The 23454-nt window shown below is 42.0% G+C and overlaps 1 protein-coding gene across 1 annotated transcript in view; it reads left to right on the top strand.

Annotated features, from left to right (window-relative positions):
• stab2 (stabilin 2) overlaps nucleotides 1–23454 on the top strand; it is a 175702-nt gene that overhangs the window by 130013 nt on the left and 22235 nt on the right. Inside the window, exons 51-58 of the mRNA XM_072551848.1 lie at nucleotides 1459–1635; nucleotides 3602–3691; nucleotides 4658–4804; nucleotides 5891–5947; nucleotides 8737–8860; nucleotides 12710–12859; nucleotides 16308–16412; nucleotides 19119–19226. Of these exons, the coding sequence (XP_072407949.1) occupies nucleotides 1459–1635; nucleotides 3602–3691; nucleotides 4658–4804; nucleotides 5891–5947; nucleotides 8737–8860; nucleotides 12710–12859; nucleotides 16308–16412; nucleotides 19119–19226 (958 nt within the window). The remainder of the gene's footprint in view (nucleotides 1–1458; nucleotides 1636–3601; nucleotides 3692–4657; nucleotides 4805–5890; nucleotides 5948–8736; nucleotides 8861–12709; nucleotides 12860–16307; nucleotides 16413–19118; nucleotides 19227–23454) is intronic.

Below are 23454 nucleotides of genomic sequence, written 5' to 3' on the forward strand. Positions count from 1 at the left end.
AGCTATTATCGCAAAGTGAACAGCTGATCATTGAGAGTAATAGAGTTAGATTTAAATTTTATGTGTACTCAAGTGCGGGGTACAAGACTACAGTGAAAAGTGTACAATGTCACCACACATCTTAGGTACAAAGTGCCTCAATACAAAATCTTAGTTACAGAAATAAAGAAATAAGTTAATAAGTAATAATGCAATAAAGAGTGGGGAACAAGACACACACATTAGTGCTTGTTAACTTGCAATTCAAGAAGAAAGGGATTTATTCACCATGTTTATTAAAATTAGATCTGCTGTAGATTCATTTAAAAATTGTAGCCTTCCAAAGAAAAGGTGATAAGAACTTTTGACTTTCCATCTGAATATTGTAATTAACAAGACATTGAAAAAGCAGAAACTAAGAGTGGTGAAAGTCAATGGCAAAATGTGATTCATCAGGAATGCATCATTACATTTTTTATTGAGAACCTGGTTTGAGCACTTTCCTTTAGCCCCAGTTTAAAGGATCACTCTTTAGAAAGAACAATTAACCGTGAAAATTCAAGGTCAGATACGTAGTAAGTGTGGATGCTTTGGTTTTCTTATGTACTTGAGCATCGCAGGGAAGGTAGTAGTTTTTCATTCACAAAAGCAGTAAATGGGGGAGAATGTCCTACATACAGATGCAGAACTGAAAGGTAAAGTCGCAATAGTCTTACCTGACCATAGGCTGCTCTCTAATTAGAGAGAGGCATCTGGTAGTGATATAACCTGAGGGCCACTACGCCTCTGGTGAGGGGAGAGGTTGAGAAGGAGAGTCATCAGCCCAGTGTAGGAATTGAACCCAAGCTCTTGGCATCATTTTCCAGTGCAAACCAGTCATCCAGCCAACTGAGCTAGCATTTCCCCAAGAAATGTGGAAGTAACATATTAGAGGAGATCAATTATATTGGTCAGGACAGTCAGAATTTATAAGTTTATTTTAGTTTATTGCAACTAAACATTTATACGCTTTCAAAGAGCCAGCATCAGCACAATAAACCAAATGTTTCTGTGCTGTACGTTCCTATGATTCTATTGTAGTAAATGCATACAAAAGTTGATAGTGAACCTGCTGGTTAATGTATCCAATTCTGTACCTGGCGCACATGGCTCTTCAAAGAATTTTCAATTCATTGATTAATCCCAGTCCAGGAGTACAATGGGATGAAATGCATGTGGGTTCTGTAATGGATACTTTACAAGTGATGCAATTAACCTAACAATGTGCTGAGTGAGCAAAGCATAGGGTTTTAACTCTAATCCCTAGATTTACTCAACTATATTTGCCCTAATCAGTATTTACTAGTGTTTCTGCTCCACACAAGTCTCATTGGCTGTGTGGTTGACTAGTGATGTTAGTGTTATAGTTTTTATGACACATTGCAAAATCTTGCCGCAATTAATCAATGAAGTTTATTCTGTTTATTTCTGTCATTCCAGGAGACAAGTCTACTGAGTATGATAAACGATCCATTGCACAAACCAGTCACCCTGTTCTTACCAAAAGACAGTGTCATGAAATACTTACCAAAAACTCGAAAGAACTACTTGTATAATAAGGACAACCGAAATATTCTGATTGAATACCTCAAGTTTCATATTATCAGAGATGCCAAGGTAATCTCCTCATTTTCAGACAGAGTTCAGACATTGTGTGATGTATTATACATAAAATGTTTGCTTTATTTTGCAATGCATGTTGTTATGGATCTAACTGCGGTTTTGGAAATGTGATATTGTTTAAATTGAATAATTAAAGAAGACTATGTTGGAGGCAAGTGCTTGTAAATCCTTTATGCTACAGTCCAAAACAGTTTTATTGCACTGACCTATGAGCTAGAAATCCAACATGGAATACATTCATGTGAACTTCCCTTATCAGCTCCTGACTCTTTTATTGTGTGGTTTGTTGCCACACTGGGTTCAAGAAAGACTGATTGAGATGAAGGCAAGGTCAACAACTGTCTCTTAGATTAGACTTCAAAGTGACAATATTTGTTATGCATTGATATTAAATACTGCTGTACATGGTAATCATAGATATATTAAGTAAGGACTAATGTATCTACTTTGTGCTCTTAAGGTGCTATTAAGTTCTAGTCTAGTGTATTGTATCCACATGGAATGTGCTATTTATGCTCAGTGATGTGCAGCTCTGTGAAATCATTAACAAAAAAAATGTAAATAATGTAAATCATTGTAAGTTTTCTCCAAGTTTTTAAAGACCTTACACAACACTATTAAATTAAAATATTATGTTAAATTTATCCTAAATAGATTCACACTGTTAAAATAGCAGACAAAATGGAATTTTATGATTATAATATATTGAATTTATACAGTGTCTTTAACATAGACAATGTTCAGAAGTTGTTACAGAGTGGCATTAGTTTCATCTTTGATACTAGAGTTTATAGAGTTCAATTCTGAGGGCAGGGTGCACAAATTTGGATTGGATTCCTTTTGCATTTGAAAAATTGAGAGATGATTTGATTAAGATATTTAAAACATTAAAAACATTCAATCATTAGAAAGAGGAAAAACTATTTCCTCTGGTAGAGTGATCAAGAATGATGGGGCACAATCTTAAAATTAGAAGTCAATATAGAAAATATTTGTGAAAAGAGAAATTGAGCTCACATTTTCACCTTTCTTTGGAACTTAATAAAATCTTAACATTTTTCTGATGCTACCAGATCTGCCAAGGTTTCCTCCAGTTGGTCATGTAGACATGAAATCAGGGTACACTTTGAAACAAAGGGAAATTGGAATGAGGAACTCTTTGCCCATAAAGCTGTGGATACTGGAGAATAAATGAGATTTCGCCTGAAGACTGAGTGTGATAAACATTAATTATGTAGGACATCAGGGAAAAGGAGCAAAAGTGGTAAAATAAACTGAGGTACTAATCAGCCAAAATCTGGATGGATAGACAGACCCCGTTTTGATAATGATACAAATAAAAGAATTATAATAGACATAGACAATAATTATTACAATAATGTACAAAATAATAAAAGGATTGTACAATTATGATCGTTTCAGCATATAAATAATTATCATAAATTTCTAAATCTAACTCCCTTTCATTTATTGAATATAAATGTCTGCAGCAGTTCAGCATGTTCTGTTAAAGTTTGTTAATCATTTGTCATCAGGAGTTCATTAAATCCCCAATCTTTTGTGGATTTTGATAAAGTCAATGACTGGGCTTTCTGTTTGTTCTATTTAATATTCCCGGAATGGTGTATTTTGTCTTTAATTGCATCACTCATTTACTGTTGTTCAGTGGGCTGAGAGATAGCAGTGTTGAGGTTTGTAAGAGTAGATGAACATTGGAACAGGCCTGAGGAGTTAAATGGTCTTTCCCTGCTCCTAAAGCTCCATTGGGCTCCCCAGTAAGGCCGAGATATCATGATTGTCATTGTGTTGGATGATGGGTTTCATCAGCAGTTCGCTGGCCTCAAAATAACTGCAAAATCTTGTGATAAGGGTAAGGCAAAGTTGCAATATGTGTTGTCTATTCCTAGTTGTCTTTGAGGTTATTGTTCAAAGGATTTATTGCATACCATTATCTCTCCAGATTTTGGCAGCGGCTCTTCCTAAAGTCAACTCATTGAAGACGCTACAAGGTTCTGACGTCCGAGTATCATGTGCTAAACGAAGAAATAAAGTGAGTATAAAATAACCCTTCTGCTGGTCATGGATATATTCCAGCCATTTCGACAGTAAATGCAAGTCGTTTCCAAGTGAAACTATGAGGTGAATTTGTGAAGCCGCATTTTCAGTGGAGAGTGTTATTGTCAGGCAAAGGGGTGAACAATAAGAAACCTTTTCATTCAAAGGTTCATGAATCTTTGGAATTCTCTACTGGTTGTGTATGTTGAGACTAAGATCAATAGATTCTCAGTATCTAAATTAATCCTGAGATATGGGATTGGGTGGAGTTGAAGGCTAAACTTTGCCACATTGAACAGTGGATTTCTAAGAAGGAGTATTAACACTTGTGAAGCCAAGGTGTACAAGGCTGTGGCCCAAGTGCGACTCTCTCGCTCTTGCTCTCTCCTTCCCTCTCTTTTTCTCTCCCTTTCTCTCAAAGACTGTAAAGAACTCAATCAAACAACAAGACGTAGCCCCTTGAACTTCATTGGTGCAGTTCATGTGGTCAGGTTGATGGTGTGATAGAGAATGGAAATGACAAGCACATGAAAGATCCACCTAGCAGGCTTCCCACACTGAGAGACACTGTTTATTTCTCCCAGAGCAAGTTACGCTCCTGAAGCCATAATTTGAGAGGGCTTAATTTCTATCAAATATGGCTGACCAGGGGTCTTTCCCACTCCTCTCTCACCTGCGTAGATGTGCTCGAAGGATTTGCAGGTTGATACTTTAGCCATTTTATGAACTCACCTTTCATGCCCTTCATGTGCCCAGCACTTCTGGCTCAAAAGCAAAGACACTACTCATAAAACGTCCTGATTGGAAGCTCAGGGTTTCAATAATTTAATCAGCCAATCACCTATAAGGTCAATGCACAAAAACCAAAAGCATATCTTCCTCGTTTGATGAAATCCATGAGCTATTGTTTCCCCACGTTTTGCCACATCTATTTATTATATGCTGTGCTTGTTTCCCACAGGGTCAATTGTACTTAAACAGAAGGAATTGTAAGATTACACAGAGGTACTTGGAGTTTGATGCTGGCGTGGCCTACGGCATTGGCTGTCTCCTGACACCTCAAAATATTGGAGCTCGTTGCGATGAGCTGTCACTAGTTGACGTTTTGGTTTGTATATGCATGAAGTTGACACCATTTTTAAAATGATTGATTTTTTGGGGAAAAAGAAATCAGGGGTGGCTGGGAGGAGAATGGTATTTGTCCATTATAGCAGACTGGAAGGATCTGCTGTTGGGTCAACGCCCGCAGGTTCCTACACCCGAATCATCTGAAGATGGATCCCTGAGAGTTGGCCTCAGAACCCTTGAGACCGTTAACTCTTAGCACCCTTACTGGAGCCATTTCGTCTGCAGAGGTCATAGTGGAGCTGTGGGCCACACTACAGAAGGTCCTTCTTCCACAGTGCTGCCCTCATAGTCTCATATCTACCACAATCAACTGTGTGAGTGACACATACTGATCTATGTTGGTGTTTTATTTTCTCCATCTGGGTACCTGTCCTGTCAGAGCTGCCAGTTGGGAATCACTTTGAGTTCCCCCACCACCCCAGCCAAATGCTGCTTCACCCATTGTTCTTAAATGGACAGTGATCCCACAACAGCCTCATAGTCGGCCATGTCCAATAACACCGCAAGGCACCTTGGGAGTCTGGGGATGGGGGGGTGGCCAAGACTAGGGGCAATCAACCATCACCAAGGGGGTTGGAGACAGTTTTTATTTGATCTCCACCTCAGAACATCTTCAAAGACATTCGGATTCCACTCTTTACCTTTCATTTAATGAAGTCTTTTGTGAGTAATATGCAAGACACCAAAAGCAATATTCTGCCAAATCAGTGTTGCAAAACAAGAAATTGCTGGAGAAACTCAGCAGGTCAGCTGTACCTGTGGCGAGAAAGTGGAGATGACGTTTCGAGGAGAGTCACTGGACTTGGAACGTCAACTCGGTTTTCTCTCTCCACAGATGGTGCCAGAAACCTGCTGAGTTTCTCCAGCACTTTCTGTTTTTGTTTCCAATCTTTAGCATCTGCAATTCTTTGTTTTGTTTTGATTCAGTGGCCCTAGCGATAGCAACCGGGGCTACGTTTCCAAGACTCGTGATAGGTGTGCTAGGCCACCCGACATAAGCTCGTTTGTTCTTGTTTGAAGCAGCTGTACAAGGACAATGCAAGGTACTTGTTTGTCTTTCACACAGGGAGAATGCGACAGCTGTATAAACACTCCAGCCTGTCCTTCTGGAAGCCGGCCAAAGGTAAAGCAGCTCATTATTGTCAATTGTCAGCCCTCAGATGTCAGTCTCTGCTAGTCTATAAACTCTGGATCTTCGATTTGATCAAATAATAGAAGTCACCAGACTAATCACTTCAGCATCGCTGCAGGGTTCTGCAGTGGAGTGTCTTATGCCCAACCATCTTCAACTGTGTCACCAGTCACCTTCATAAGGTCAGAGTGGGGACTTCCACTGATGATTGGGTGATGTACAGCACCATTCACAACACCTCAGATACCGAAGCAACTTGTGTCCAAATGCAGGAAGACCTGCAATATGTCAGCAATATGTCCAAATGCCAAACAGCGACCTTGGAGTGCAGGTTCATAATTCCTTGAAAGTGAAGTCACAGGGAGACAGGATGGTGAACATGATATTTGATACACTTGCCTTTATTGGTCAGTGCATTGAATATAGGAGTTTGGATGTCAAGTTGCAGCTGTACAGGTCATTAGTTAGGACACTTGTGGAATAATGTGTTCAATTCTGGTCTCCCAGTTATAGGAAAGATGTTGTGAAACTTGAAGTTAAAAATCACACAACACCAGGTTATAGTCCAACAGGTTTAATTGGAAGCACTAGCTTTCGGAGCGACGCACCTTCATCAGGTGATAGTGGAGGGCTCGATCGTAACACAGAATTTATAGCAAAAATTTGCAGTGTGATGTAACTGAAATTATACATTGAAAAATTGATTGTCTGTTAAGCCTTTCATCTGTTAGAATACAGTGATAGTTTCACTTCATTCATGTGTAAATCACAAAACCCTTTTTTTTAAAGTTGCATTCTCACGTTAGCTGTTAACAATGGTGATAGCTAGACAATATGTTGAAGGTGTTGGCCCCCTGTGTTCTCTGTCTATGACCTGATGTTTAGATTGATTCTAATCTAAAAAATGAGATAACAGAGTTTTACATAAATTCATGCAGTTTTTGAGCTCAGAGTTCTACATGAATGTATGCAGCTTTTGAGCAAAGTGCAATGTAACTCTGCAAATACAAATTCACCACACAAAGTTTATGTGTGCATGTGGGTCTTTGTCTGTCTCTGTGTGTGTGTCTGTCTGGGGTGGGGGTGAGTGTGAGAAAGTGTGTTTGTGTGTGTGTGTGTGTAGTGAGTGCAGAGTGTCTTAAGTCTGTGAGGGGGTGCATGTGTGAGTGTGGGATTGTGTGTGTCTATAAGGGTGTGTGTGGGTGTCTGTGTGCGCATCTGTGTGTACCTGTGTCCGTGTGTATGTGAGAGTATGTGTGTGTAGGAATATCTGTGTGTGTGTGTGTAGTGCAATGGTGATCACCTGTAATGTAACATGAACCCAAGGTCCCAGTTGAGGCCCTCCCTATGGGTACCAAACTTAGCTATCAGCCTCTGCTTGGCCACTTTCCTCTGCTGCCTGTCCCAAAGTCCACCTTGGAGGATGGTCACCCAAAGGTCCGAGGCTGAATGTCCTGGACCACTGAAGTGTTCCCCAACTGGGAGGGAACCCTCCTGTCTTTGTCCACACAAAGACCCACATGCACACATATATTTTGTGTGGTGAATTTGTACTTGCAGAGTTACATTGCACTTTGCTCAAAAGCTGCATACATTCATGTAGAACTCTGAGCTCAAAAACTGCATGAATTTATGTAAAACTCTGTTACCTCACTTTTTAGATTAGAATCAATCTAAACATCAGGTCATAGACAGAGAACACAGGGGGCCAACACCTTCAACATATTGTCTAGCTATCACCATTGTTAACAGCTAACGCGAGAATGCAACTTTTAAAAAAAAGGGTTTTGTGATTTACACATGAATGAAGTGAAACTATCACTGTATTCTAACAGATGAAAGGCTTAACAGACAATCAATTTTTCAATGTATAATTTCAGTTACATCACACTGCAAATTTTTGCTATAAATTCTGTGTTACGATCGAGCCCTCCACTATCACCTGATGAAGGAGCGTCGCTCCGAAAGCTAGTGTGCTTCCAATTAAACCTGTTGGATTATAACCTGGTGTTGTGTGATTTTTAACTTTGTACACCCCAGTCCAACACCGGCATCTCCAAATCGTGAAACTTGAAAGGATTCAGAAAAGATTTACAAGGATGTTGCCAGGATGGGATGCTTGAGTTACAGGGAGAGGCTAAATAGGCTGGGACTACTTTCCTTGGGGCATCAGAGGCTGAGGGATAACCTTATTGAGGTTATAAAAATTACGAGGGCCAGATAGGGTGAATAGCCAAGGTCTTTTCCCCAGAGTAGAGGAGTCCGAAACTAGAGGGCCTTGGTTAAAGGTGAGATAGGAAGGATATAAAAGCCCCAAAATGTATTTCTAAAAAAGAATGGTTTGCAGCGGCCTATGGTGGAGTCTACTTGTAACATTTAGGAGGAAGTTTAGTCATGTAGCTACCTAAAGACCTACAACTCACAGCGTAGAGATGCAGAAGACCACTCATTCCACTTGTGCAAATGACTCCTTTCCCAACAATTGGCACAGAGTAGCATCTTCCCCTCACGCCCCCCCCCCACATCTTCCCTGTTTTCCCACATGGATTATACTGCTCAGAAAGGAGGTCATCTGACCCATTGTTCCAGTGCTGGCCCTCTGAAAATCTTATTCAAATTGCTTAATTGCTTTCAGAAATCCAGAATATTTATCCACTCCACCAGCAGGTCTCTCCTTGGCAAAATAGTGTTGTTGATCACTTATTTTTAAAATTTAGTTAGTCACCTTTAGCATTTGAGAAATACAATTGTGGATTAACTCTTTATCTTGCAATGCTCAGGAAGAGAAGAAGTGTACCTACCAGAACCTTTTCCACGCAGACCTCGATGGTTGTCAATATGAATGTACCTTTGTGATCTGGAAACCTAAATGCTGCAGTAATTATTTTGGAAAAAACTGTAAAGGTGGGTGACAAATTAAAATTGCTGCTTTTGATTTCTTCCATTGATTCCTGGGTTACAGGTGACATGGGCAAGGAGGGTATATTTATTGCCCATCCCTTGTTTCCATATCCTCCTGTGACTTTGCTTACCTCCAATCTCTGTAGCCTTCTCCAGATCAATGCTTTTAGACAGTGTTCTTCCAGTTCTGGTTTCTTAAAACATAGAAACGAGGAGCAGGGGGAGACCATTCAGCCCTTCAAGCCTGCTCCGCCAATCAATATGATCATGGCTGTTCCTTCATATCAACACCATATTCCTGCAATCTTCATACCCCTGTGGTAGTGAATGATCACCCTCTGAGTGAAGAAATGTTTCCTTCTCTCAATCCTGATTGGCCTACTCCGTATCCTGAGTCTTTACTTACCAACCCCCCTCCCCCAACCTTACCCCCCACAGGTTCCGGACTCTCCAACCAGGGAAAAATCCCAGAATTTCTTTCAAGTCACATTCCTGAGATAACTTAAGGTTTTATATTTAAAAAATGACATCTCCGTTCAGACAATGCATTAAACGTGTGAGATTAGAGTCTGTCTGTATCCCAATGTTGAGTGGGACTGGTTCTATTTCCAAAATAGGAATTGATAAAAGGTCACATGGACTGACTGCCTATCTACAGATTGTGTGCTTTTTGAACAGGTGATGTTAATCTTTACTTTTTGAATCCATTGCTGTTCTTATGGCGAAGATGTTCCTACAATGGCTGTTATCAACTGGGATGTTGACCCAATGACAATGAATGATCAACAATAAAGGTCCAAGGTGGGATGGTATGTCACTGGAAGGGGAACACAACAGGAATGGTGTTCCCTTAGCAATCCTGCTCCTGACCTTCTCAGTCATAGATGCCACGATGTACCCATGCAAGTCTTTTACGGGTCGACACGTGTTTAACAATACACATGGCCTTCTTGCAAAAATAACTTCAGCAGTTAGGCCCATTTTCTTTACGACATGAAATCAGCAAATGACTCTTCCATTTTGTATTAGCATTCAAAGCTCTTGATCCCTTCGTTAGTTGTCACTGCATATTCCAATCTCAGCAAGGTGTCAACACAAACAAATGTCTTGCAAGATCTAATTTTGAATGAAGTTTTGTACAGGATGACATGACGTATTGCTTTAGTCATTTCCATACAACACAGAAAAAGACCCTTCAGCCCATCAAGTCTGCACCAGTCAAAAACGGTCATCTAACTATTCTAATTCTATCTTCCAGCACTTGGCCTACAGCCTGGTATTTCTTGAGCACATCTAAGTACTACTTAAAAGTGATGAGGTTACTGCCTGTACCACCCTTACAGGCAGTGAGTCCCGGATTGCCATTAACCTCTGGCTAAAATTGTGTTTCATCACATCTCCTCCAAGCCTTCTGACCCTGACCTTAAATCTCTGCCACTGATCTTTGATTCCCTCCACTAAGGGAAAGTGTTCCTTCCTGACCATGCCCCTCATAAGTTTATACATCTCAGTCGTATACTCCCCTCAGTCTCCTCTGCTGTACGGAAAGCAAACCCAATCTATCCAAACTCTCCTCATAACTGAAACTTTCCAGGCCAGGCAACATTCTAAAATAGGATCATAGAATCCCTGTAGTCTGGAAGAAGGCCATTTGGCCCACTGAGTCCATAGCAACCCTCCGAAGAGCAGCCCACCCAGTCCCACCCCAATCCAGACATTTCTCATGGCTAATCCACCTAACCTGCACATCCCTGAACACTATGGGCAATTTCCCATGGCTAATCCACCCTGATCTGCACATCTTTGGACTGTGCAGGTCCAAAACCCATGAAAAACACCTTTTTCATGAGGTGTTGACACTGCTGGCATCATTTGCTATCCATTATTAACTGCCCTTATTGTCTTGCTTCGCCATTTCAGACAGCAGTTCAGAGTCAATTACATTGTTGTGTGTTTGGAGTAACCTGTTGGCTATAGAGGGTAATTACAGCAGATTTGCCTCCCTGAAGGACTTTCGTGAACGAGAGTTTTCAACAGCAATAGATAATGGCTTCCTGATCACTGTTTATTTAGACTAGCCTTCAATCCAGATTTTATTCAGTGCATTTAAACTCTCCCCAGCTGCTTTGAAGCTGCATCCCCAGCCTGTGTCCTCAGTTCTCAGGAAGGTTCTCTCAACTGGAAACATCAACTCTGCTTTCTTTCCACGGATGCTGCCAGACCTGCTGAGTTTTTCCAGCAATTGCTGTTTGTTTTCCCCCAATAGCCTGTGCCCCATAATTACTGGGGCAGTGATGTTACCGCCACATCTCCACCCCTGGTACATCAAACTGAGGCCCTCAGCGGCACCTCCGATAGATATTAAAAAATCCCAAAGCACTATTTTTAAGGTGAGCAAGAGTCTCCTCCTTGCATGCTGCCCAATATACACCAGCTGAAGCAGGAGAGACAATGGCGTAGCAGGTGGGGCAATAGAACCAATGTTGGATTAGGTGATTAGGGCACTATCTCCTCAAGAACTGACAATTTCACTGCCGAAATCACAGGACTCACACCACAAACTAGAAGATATATGGTTAGTGAAGAAACAAAGCAAGTACGTGTGTAAGAAAAAAAAACCAACTTGTATTTATATAGTATCTTTCACAAACACGCTATCCTTTGGATAAAAAAGTTCCAGGTTTCCACCATAAAATTCATGGTTATCCCCGATCTCCCTTTCAAAGTGCTTAATCCTAACTTTGAGAACAAGTCCCTCACTCCTGAATTCCAACTCCATCTCCATATCTACCTTATTGAATCCTTTAAACGTTTCAAATCGCTTGATCAGACCATCCTCATTTCTCTCAAGAGAATGCTAGCCAGTCATACAGGATTCCATTGTCTGTGGCTTACTCAAGTGTGGCAAAGCACAATTCTGGTAGGAAATAAGAATAAACACAAACATTTTTATTTGGCCCATTTGAGTATAGAAAATGCATCTGGAAATATATATATATTCAAGTGTAAAGCCTTGTCTTTTGAAAGGATGTGCCTGCGTATTTCACTTTTTAATTTTGTAGACCAATCCCTTTGGCAGTGGGCTTTGATCATTCAAAGTCAATTTGTTTATTTGCATTTAAACAAAAACTTGGCATGTAACAGTTCTCTGGTGCACTCTCTGTAACAACGCTCTGCCAGTCAGAGTCTAACTTATAAGCCATTCAACATAATCTTCTCACGCTGTGTAAACTGTTGTTCCCGTTGGTAGTTGGTATTCTTGTGATTCTGTCCTGATGCGTGCAAGATGTAAAGCTTCAACAGCATGGCTCTTCTTTCAGAAATATTCAACTCTTCCCATAAGCATTAGAGACTGAGGGCTCACCTTATAGACGTTTATAAAATCATAAGGGGCATGGAGAGAGTGAATAGCCATAGTCTTTTCCCTAGGGTAAGGGTGTCCAAAACTAGAGGGCATAGGTTTAAGGTGAGAGAAGAAATATTTAAAAAGTAGGTGAAGGGCATGCAGAAGGTGGTGCGTGTATGGAACAAGCTGCCCGAGGAAGTGGTGGAGGCTGGTACAATTACAACATTTGAAAGCCATCTGGATGAGCATATGAATAGGAAGGGTTTAAAGGGGTATGGGCCAAATGCTGGTAAATGGGAAGAGATCAGTTAAGGATACCTGGTCGGTGCAGACGAGTTGGTCTGAAGGGTCTGTTTCATGCTGTATGTTTCCGTATTACCAGGCGACTAATAGATCCGATAGCTTGTTTTGTCCATTCTGGAGAATAACTTCAGAAAACGTGTAATTTATCATTTTAACAATTATAGGCGATGCAAAGGTTGTAAAAGATTGCTGTTTTGTTTCAGCTTGTCCAGGAGGTCCTGAAACCCCGTGCAATTCCCACGGTGAATGTGACGATCAATACACAGGGACCGGTAACTGCACCTGTTCAGCTGGTTTCAGTGGCACAGCGTGTGAGCTCTGTTTGCCTGGGCGATGGGGATCAGAGTGTGCAGGTACGAGGATGTTTAACAAGCTACAGTTTCATCACATCTGCCTCATGCACACAATATTTATTCTAGTTCTTGTCCCTACCTCATAATGTGCAGTAGTTGTCCCTTAACTTTCACACTCTGCTATTGTTTTGCTGGGGTAGGTGTAGAGAAGACACTTCTACTCACAGGTAAGACCAAAACCAAGGGGCCATAAAACCACAGGATGGTGAAAGCACAGACATAGGCTATTTGTCTCATTGTGAAAGGGTATCTGTAAGAGTATCGCAGCTGGCCTTGTTCCACCTCCTTTTTGTCATTGACCTGTAAATGTGTTTGCCTCAGATTTGGACCCCCCCCCCCCCCTCCCTTTTGTAAATCATGATTTAATCCACCTCCACCACACTCTCAAGCAGTGCATTCCAGATCCTAACCACTCGCTGCAGAAAATAGGTTTCCCCTCATGTCACCATTGGTTCTTTTGCCACTTTATAAATTGGTGCCTGTTGGTTCTTCATCCATCCACCAACATAACCAGTTTCTCCCTGATCTATCTGTACGGACCTCTCACTGTTTTGAACATTTTGACCAAATCTCTTCTTAATGTCCTCCTCTTTGGAGAACTGTCACAGTTTTGTCAGTCTATCCACTTATTGTTGTGCAACCCTTATAAATCCTACCTGCACCCATTACAGTGTGTTCACAAATGTGAGTTTATCACGAATAAATCCAATAGGGATTTCAGGGTAACTTCTTTACCTCCCTCTGCCATGAAGAGTAGTTGAGTTGAATTGCACAGATGCACTTAAGTTGAAGCTAGAAAAACTCGGGGGAGGAGTAAATAGAAGGCTATGGTTGGATTTGTGTGAAAAGAGATGGAGGAGGTTTGTGTGGAACATAAGTTTCGAACATTGGGCCAAATGACCCACCTCTATCCTTAAATCTGGGTTTCTCAAACAGCTGCTCCTCACATCCTGTGGGTAAAAAATGAGTTTGCAAATTCCAAATTATTGCAGTGGACTGATTTTTCCACATGTGAAGCCATTTAAATGCTGTTATTGTTGGTGGGTGTGGCCAATTGCTGCATCCTAAGAAGCCTCTGGATAAGTAAATATGCTTATTCTTAGAGAAACCCTCCTGCTTTGTCATCATCCCTCTTTGGGACTCAAAATTTTGCTTTGTATTTGTACAAGCCTCCAAGTTGATATCATTGTGCACACAAGCACTTAGATGCCCTGACACTTTCATACATCATCACACGCCCTGTGCACACACAACTCACAAAGCAGTTTTCTTAGAAACTGGAGCGTATTCAAACCCTTGGGCCTATTTTGCTACTTAATCTGATCCTGGCCAATCTATGGATGCTGCCTGACCTGCTACACTTTTCCAGCAACACATTTTTCAGCTCTGATCGCCAGCATCTGCAGTCCTCACTTTCTCCTAGTTGATTTTAACCTACTGTGAATCCTCTTGCAAGGATGCCTTCCTTGAAGAAGCTCTTTTCCTCCCTCTACAGTGAGTCCCTCTCTCACTGCACCCCCCAAGGTCATCTCCTCTGCCCTGAAGTTCTTCAGCCACCTCTATTTCCATTTTCCCCACATTTGCTCCATATCTCGTGCACAACACAAATGCACCAATCTGTAACTTGACAAGTTCAATTGCCCTACAGCATCTACAGCTTTTTGGTCTTTTTGTTTTTGATTAACATAATTTTTAGCTTGGCGAAAGTGAGGACTGCAAATGCTGGAGATCAGAGTAAAGATTAGAGTGGTGCTGGGAAAGCACAGCAGGTCAGGCAGTATCCAAGGAGCAGGAAAATCATTCTTAAATGGTCTAACTTTAACTTAACATGATACGATCCTTATTCCAGATTGATGCACCATAGGAAATAGTTACTCTGTTATTAAATCCTTTTCAACATTTGAATGGGATTACTTCTCAAAACTCTAAACTCAATTGAACATAAACGAAGATGACTAAAAACAACAAATGCTGGAGATCACAGTGAGTCAGGCAGCATCCTGAGAGAGAGCAAGCTAATGTTTCGAGTCTAGTTAACTCTTCATCAGAGCTGATGTGAATTGTGGAGGGGACAGCATTTATGCAATGGTGGGGAAGGGAGTGAGCTGGACTGCTGGGGGAGAAAGGATGTTAATAGTTCAGATTATGATTGGAATGTAAAACTGGCAGAACAATGGTGTGTCTAACTACCGGACTGGAAAGAACAGACAATCCCACTAGGGTGGGGGAAGGAGCAGAGAGAGGGTGACAGAGAATGTAGCAAGAAATGCTAAAAGAAAGGGAAGGAATGGGTTCACAATCTGAAGGTATTAAACTCAATATTGAGCCCAGGAGGTTGTAAAGTGCCTCGTTTGAAAATAAGACATTATTCCTCTAGTTTGTGCTGTGATTCACTGGAACATTACAGAATGCCCAGGACAGACCAATGGGCATGTGAGCAGGACACTGTGTTAAAATGACTGGAAGGTCGGGGTCATGCTTGTACACGGACCAGAGGTATTCAGCAAAACGATCACCCAGTCTTCATTTGGTTTCTTCAATGAAGAGTTAGCCACATTGGGTGAAGCAAATGCAAAACACAAGATTGGAGGAGGTACAGGTGAAATGCTGCTTCACCTGGAAAGACAGTTTAGGCCCTTGGATGGTGAACAGGGAGGAGGTAAAGGGGCATGTATTGCACATTCTGCAGTTATATGACAAGGTGACGTGGAAAGGGAAGGAGGTGTTGGTGGTTGTGGAATGGACTAGGCTGTCCCAGAAGGAACAATCCCTGTGAGATGCAGACAGGGGAGAGAGGGGGAGATGTGTTTGGTGGTGGCATTCAGCTGGAGTTGTCTGAAATGGTGGAGAATGATCCTTTGAATGTAGAGGCTGGTGGGATGAGAAGTGAGAACAAGGGAGCACCGATCACACTGTTGTGACTGATGAGAAGGGGCAAGGGCAGAAGCACAGGTGATTGGTCGGATGCAGTTGAGGGACCAGTCAACACAGTTATACAGGGAATAAAACTGGTCCTTGAACCAATCATGTGAGTTTTCTAAAGCAAGGCAGTCAGGTTTAATTTACCTCCAACTGTACTGCAACCACTGGAACTATCATTAAACATTTTTAAGCTGGAGAATTGAAACTTGATTCCAATCCAACAAACATATGACCATAAGAAATAAGAAAAGCATTAGAACCTTTGAGACTGCTCTGCATTGAATCACATGCCTGATCTTCTAACTAACTCCACTTTCACCCCAAATCTTTTAATCCCAAAACTGTACTGATTTTTATTCTCCGTGTACTCAGTGATCGAGCATTCACTGCTCTATAAACTGGCGAATTCCAAAGCTTCACAACTTTCTCAGCGAATGATCAGTCAGAGCCCTATCCTGTCAAACCCTTTAGGAAATGTATGTGTGTCAATGACATTTTCTCTCAATTTACCGAAATGTTCCCTCAGCCTGCGATTGCACTGAAAATGGAGTCTGTGAAGATGGCATCAATGGCCAAGGGATATGTTTCTGCAACGAGGGCTGGACTGGAGATCGATGTGAAACACAGCTAGGTAAGGCATAGTGAGTGAGCTGCACTGTGCATTGTAAGTAAATCTGTGCACCACCAGCTCTCGTTAAATTGTAACTGACCAGTTCTCCTTCGAAATAGTCCACTTTGAGGGAGCAGGCCGGGCCTCTGTTTATATCTCATCTGAAGGACAGCATCTTACCAATGCAATACTCCACCCCCCCCCCCCCCCCACCCCCCGGACTGTTCTGGGAGTTTTAGTCTAGAGTTTTGTCTTTGGTGTTGAACGCGCACCCTTGTGAGCCAGAGTTGAGAAAGCTACCAGTTGAGACGTGGTGGAAAAGTCTCCACACTTGCATTGTGTCCGTGCCTGAACTGAATTTGCTTTTTACAGGAAAATACTTCCTTGCCTGTTCTCAAGCTGGTCTTGATCCTACAAAAAAAAGTTGTCCCCCTTTATGCCTTACCTCATCCATGTAACGAACAAACTCTAATGACTGTAAGACTTTGAATTTTTAGAGCATGAAAGCTTTAATCTGATAATTGGTTTGTTATTCTGCTCTGTATGCTGCTTGCAATGATTGTAAAATTTGTCTCATTTGGTCCCGTGGCCATGATGCAAATTGACCTTTAGGTAAATAAACCTTTGACTTGACAATTTGAAATTGGGAACTCGCCAACCAACCAGCAGCTCTCTCAGCAGTTTAACTGGAAGCGGTTATCTTTATTAATCCTCCAATGGGATGTGGTCATATCATTTGTCCTCCATTTCTAATTGCCCTTGTACTGAATGGCTTGACATTTCAGAGTGTCACTGAGGGACAACCACAATGCTGTGCCTCTGACTCACATGCAAATTAGCCCCGAGTTTATTTCCCAAGTTTTAGTCATTGGATGTTGGCAGCGTGAGCTAGGCCATCATTTATTGTTCATCTCTGATTGGACAATGGCAATTAGGAGTCAACTACGTTGCTGTGGGTCTGGAGTTGTGCGTAGGCCAAAGTTTGTTCATCATCAAAGGAACAGGAGAATCGACATTTCGGGCATAAAAACGTCGATTCTCCTGCTCCTTTGATGCTGCCTGACCTGCTGCGCTTTTCCAGAAACACATTTTTAAGCTCTGATCTCCAGCATCTGCAGTCCTCACTTTCTCAAAGTTTATTCATGTCCATTATAGAAAGAAATATCAGGTTTTTACAACAAACAGTGGTTTTATGGTCAGATTTTATCCCAATTGCAATTGATTTCCCTCCAAAGAGACAAATAGATGTGTTTTTAAATAACAATTGATGATTAGTTTCTTCGTTATCTTTACTGAGACTAGCTTTCGATTCCAAATTCCAACTACTGTGGTCTGACCTGAACTCATGCCCCCAGATCATTTGTCTTGACCACATACCATCACCCCCAAGTTGAACTGTACCAGGGTGGGACAGTCCAAACTTAAAGGTGACAGGTTTAAGGTGAAAGGGGAAAGATTTAAAAGGGGCCTGAAGGAAACCTTTTCATGCAGAGGGCATGTATTGTTATGAAGGTGTAAGGGGTACCGTACCTTTAAGAGAGTTAAAAGCTAGCAGAACTACCTGACAGCATCAAGTGTTCTGAATAAAATATAATGTGACGTGTGGTCCAGCAGCTAGGGTAGCTGGTTGCCTGGAGACAAAAACAAACTTGAATTAGGCCAATCAGTTTAAATTATGCACCCCCCCCCAAAAAAACTAAACTCCAATCAAGTTTGAATTTAGTATATTGACAATATTAAAAACCAATGATACAATCCGATGCTTTGGGGTTATAAGACCGGAAAAACTTGAACAGTTGGGGAGGAATTGCCAATTGACCAACAGATATAGGCTGCTACTCAGAACTCTCTGGGAGGTATCTGTCTAGAGAAGGAGTTTACACAGAAAAAAAATCAACACCAACCTGGAGAGCAAACCTGCAAAGAGAAGATTTGACAGCTGGCTGGTTTTAAAATTTGGATTTTTGAGTAAATCTTAAACAGGGAGTTTTATCGGACTAGTATTATGGAAGGGAAAGTAAAAGATAGGTTAGAGGAAGGAGTTGTAAATAGTTGTTAGTTAATTATTCTCTGTTATACTTTAAGAAATAAAGTTGATAATTTTTACTTTAAATAGTTCTTGGCCTCTCGAATTTTCACAGATTACTGCACGGGATAAATCTTCTGTGTTTCTGATCTAAATTAAACAGGAGGGTTTACCCCATGATGTAACAGTATGGAGGAGGTGATGGAGGCTGGTACAATTACAACATTTAAAAGGCAATTAGATGGGTATATGAATAGAAAGGGTTTAGAGGGTATGGGACTAGATCAGTTTAGGATATCTTGTCAGCATGGACGAGTTGGACCGAAGGGTCTGTTTCAATGCTGTATAGCTCTATGACTCTAATTGATCTTATCGTTCTAACAGTGACATCATTTCACCTTATGTTAGCCACACTATGTAAGGATTGTCATTTTTGCTGTTTTTATTCAATTGTGTGTCTCACCTGTCCTTCTCATCTATCCTTCTCCCCTTCATTCTTTGACCCTCTCATCCCCCACTGCAAATTGGCACAACTCTTGGACCGATTACTCCATTGACCAAAGATGGCCTCTTGCTTGGCTGTCTCTGGGATGCCACAAACTTTCAGCCAGAATTAGCACGGGCCATACCAAATCTCCGTGGTTAGTTAGCAGTGTGGTATTGTCATGTTATTAATATGGTTCTCTTCATTTGTTGGGCAGCCACGAAGCCAGTGTGTTCACCTCCTTGCTCTAAAGATGCAATCTGCAAGAGCAACAACACGTGCGAGTGTAAACTGTACTACGAAGGTGATGGAAGGACTTGTGACGGTGCGTTAAGGTGTTCTTTTTGCATTTCCAGCAGGGGTATGCATATGTGAAGTGTCATGCGCGAATTGCTATAAAAAGGCCTAAGAAAGCAGCTAACATAAGAGGGAACATAAGAACTGGGTGGATTTAGCTGTGATAACCTAACTCTCATTTAAATAAGGTCTTGGCTGAGCTTCACACTCTGTGTAACCCAATAACCCTCTCACACCATCAATTAGAACTCTTTTTGCTTTTACCCTAGTGAATGGTTAAGTCACCTCTACAGGCCACATGTACAGTTTCATAGGATCCTTACTGTGTGGAAACAGGCCATTCGGCCCAACAAGTCCACACCAACTCTCCGAAGAGTAACCCACCCAGACCCATTCCCCTACCCTATATTTACCGCTGACTCAGGCACCTGACCTACACATCCCTGGACACTATGGGCAACTTAGCATGGTCAATCCTCCTAACTTGCGCATCTTTGGACTGTGGGAGGAAACTCACGCAGACACAGGGAGAATGTGCAAACTCCATAAAGACAGTCGCCCAAGGCTGGAATTGAACCTGGGTACGTGGCGCAGTGAGGCAGCAGTGCTAACCACTGATCCACCATAGTTTGACTCCATGTCCCAATCAGATTCATCTCAAGCTCATGACAGTGACGAGTTCTGAGATTTCTGATCCAGGATTAACCGGCCAAGGAGAAACAAAGTTCAGCTAACCAACATGTAGCTACTAAACATTGAGTTGTCTGGATTTTATGGGCTACGTTTGACCAGCCTGTGGATTGCCATCCCTGAGTAGGGTACATGTGGATGCTGAGCTCACCACAGGTTTCAACTCCAGACTCTGAGGTTTTTGAGTCAGCTCTTCAATCACAGAAGTCTCTTCGTTAAATATGAGTTGATTCATTCAGGTTCCAGCAAAATAAAAACATAGAAAATTAGCTTTGTTTGGTATATAAACATGATTAGTGATCTCCTGCAAGATTGTTCGGGTCATGTCACGAAACACATTTCTGAAGCCGTCACATCCAAGATGGAATTTACACCCTGACCTATTGGTCCAGAGGTGGGGGCACTTCACACAACACCACACAACATTACTGTATTTTTAGATGTGTAAGGCCATACAACCTAGAAGCAGAAGTAGACCATTCAACCCTTCGAGTCTGCTCCCCCATTCAATGAGATCATGGCTGATCTGATAACCCTCAACTCCACCTTTCTGCTTTTCCCTGTTGTCCTTGATTCTTTTACAAATTAAAAATCTGTGTATTTCAGCCTTGAATATGCTTAATGACCAAACCCTGGCACCCCTCTGCGATATCCGCTATCCTCTGAGAGAACAAATTCCTCTTCTCCGTCTTGGATATGCGTTCCCTTATTCCGAGATTATGCCCTCCAGACCTGGATTGTCCCACAAGGGGAAACAACATACTGTATCAACCATGTCAAGTCCTCTAAGTCCCACATTATATATTTCAATAAGGTCACCACTCATTCTCCTAGATTCCAATGAATACAGACTCAACCTACTCAATCTCGCCATGTAAGAAAACCCCTCCTTACCCAGGATCAGCTTAATGAGCCTTCTCTGGACTTCCTCTAATTCCAGAATATTTTTCTGGAGATGAGGTCCCCAAAACTGTTCACAGTATTCCAGTGTGGGTTGACTAGACTTCCTTTTTTTAATGTTCTATTTCCTACCTACCCTATTTTTATACTGCATAACCGATCAGTATACAGGACATTAGTGAGGTCTGAAATCACTGGCCAGCTCCTTCCTCGGGCTGGGCAATTTTATCCCAACCCATGAAGTCCTTATTGAATAACTACTGTATCATGTACATCTGTTGGAATATTGGGAAAGAATCAAAGGATTGGGAAAGTCTAATCAGGTCCTAGTTTGGGATTGTCCAATGTGAGTATAAAGAGGAACCTCGATTATTCAAAGGACATGGGTGGGGAATATTTCGTTCAGTTAATCGAAGGTCAGATAGTCGAATGGTGGTTAATATAGTTTAGCCAAACATTGGGACCTTGCGATCTTGTTCAGATAATCCAATCTTCGGATAATTGAGGTTCCTCTGTAGTTGATGGAGACACAGTACTAATAGGGATGTTAATCTCTAGGCTCAACTGATCCATGACTATCAGCATAAAAGTACTTAGTACTTATTCTGAAATATAATTGCATTTGATATTTGTTTTCTTTGACCTTCCTGTATTTTATGAAATGATTTAACCCAATGTTTTGTTTGATTGTGGAATTGCTAGAAAGGCCGGTGTTTCTTGTCAAATTCTCAACGTCCACTATCAGCTCTCTTCAGGCTTCAATTTAGACTGGAATGGAGTGACCCCTTCCCCCAAGGTCAAACTCAGGCCACGCCCATATCTGATTGTCTAGCTTGGCCCACAGCCATTGATTTTAGCTCCTTGTGGCAGACCTTTTCCCAGCCCACCCCAAGGAAGGAGCTGGCCAATCTGCTCTTCCTTTAGCCCTGTGTGGGATGTGGGCATTGTCAACAGTGCCAGCATTTGTTGCTGTTGAACTGATTGGCTGTTTAGTACATTACAGAAAACAGTTAAGGGTCAACCATGCTGCAGTGAGACTGAAGTCACATGTAGGCCAGACAGGGTAAAGATGGCAGATTTCCTTCCATGAAGGGCATGAATGAACTGGATGGATTTTGACAACAGTTGGTACAAGGTCACCATTAGACTACTTTTCTTTAATTCCAAACCTTTTTTTTTCCAATTGATCTCAAATTTCATCATGGTGAGTTTGGAACCCATAACCCCGGACAATTAACCTGGGGCTCTGGATTACTAGGCCAGTGATATTAACATAGCAACCACCAGCCCCTCATCAAATGGTTGGTAGTTCTCTGTCCCCAGGGCGCCACCAGCAGCGGTGTTCATTAGCAGAGGGATTGAATTCAAGAGTCGTGAAGTGATGTTGCAGCTGTACAGGACTTTGGTTAGGCCACAGTTGGAGTACTGTGTGCAGTTCTGGTCGCCTCACTTTAGGAAAGATGTGGAAGCTTTGGAGAGGGTGCAGAGAAGATTTACCAGGATGTTGCCTGGAATGGAGAGTAGGTCGTACGAGGATAGGTTGAGAGTTCTCGGCCTTTTCTCGTTGGAACGGCGAAGGATGAGGGGTGACTTGATAGAGGTTTATAAGATAATCAGGGGAATAGATAGAGTAGACAGTCAGAAACTTTTTCCCCGGGTACAACAGAGTGTTACAAGGGGACATAAATTTAAGGTGAAGAGTGGAAGGTATAGGGGAGATGTCAGGGGTGGGTTCTTTACCCAGAGAGTGGTGGGGGCATGGAATGCGCTGCCCGTGGGAGTGGTAGAGTCAGAATCATTGGCGACCTTTAAGCAGCATTTGGATAGGTACATGAATGGGTGCTTAATCTAGGTTAGAAGTTTGGCACAACATCGTGGGCCGAAGGGCCTGTTCTGTGCTGTATTGTTCTATGTTCTATGTTCTATGGAACTGCAGCTTCCAGTCAATGGGCTGTGGTGGAGCTCAGGGTTACACTTGATCCATGGTGATAAACCCCTGTGAGGCAGGAGTGCTTAAGGACTGGAGTGGACAGGACCTGGGGACATATATAGGCCCTAAAAGGAGATGCACCCCTAGCCCAGCTACCAGTCCCCATCAGGTTTCACTCACAAGGGGTGCTGGAGACTTGAATATTGGCCCCCACCCCCCGAACAAATTCCAGAGGAGGTAAAAGGAGGATCTAATGGGGCAGTAACTGGCCACTTGAACACCTCAATTGATTTATTCTGCTGCCTCTGTACCATTTGTAACGTTGCAGCAGATGCAAAAGGTAGTGTGAAGGCAGCTACAATGGCATGGTGCCCAATTTTATTCCCTTACATCATTCCCCTAGGGAGCTGTAAAATTCTGGCCTTTGTTAATGTCTGCTTAGTTTGCTTCTGTTTATTCAAGGCAAGGAGAAATAGCGGTAGCCATTACAAAAGCAAAGTACCTCTGGTACCAGAAATCTGAAGTAAAAACAGAAATTGCTGGCAGCAACTGTGGAAAGTGAAGCAGAGTTCACGTTTTGAGTCCAGTGTGACCCCTGTTTGGAACTCGTCCGAAGAAGAGTCATATTGGACTCAAAACATAAACTCTGTTTCTCTCTCCACAGATGCTGCCAGACCTGCTAAGTTTCTCCTACTTTTTGTTTTAAGCAGTAGCTATTAATCTTCCGAGTATGTAC

Source organism: Chiloscyllium punctatum, chromosome 32 (genome assembly GCF_047496795.1).
Source record: "Chiloscyllium punctatum isolate Juve2018m chromosome 32, sChiPun1.3, whole genome shotgun sequence".
Taxonomy (NCBI): Eukaryota; Metazoa; Chordata; class Chondrichthyes; order Orectolobiformes; family Hemiscylliidae; genus Chiloscyllium; species Chiloscyllium punctatum.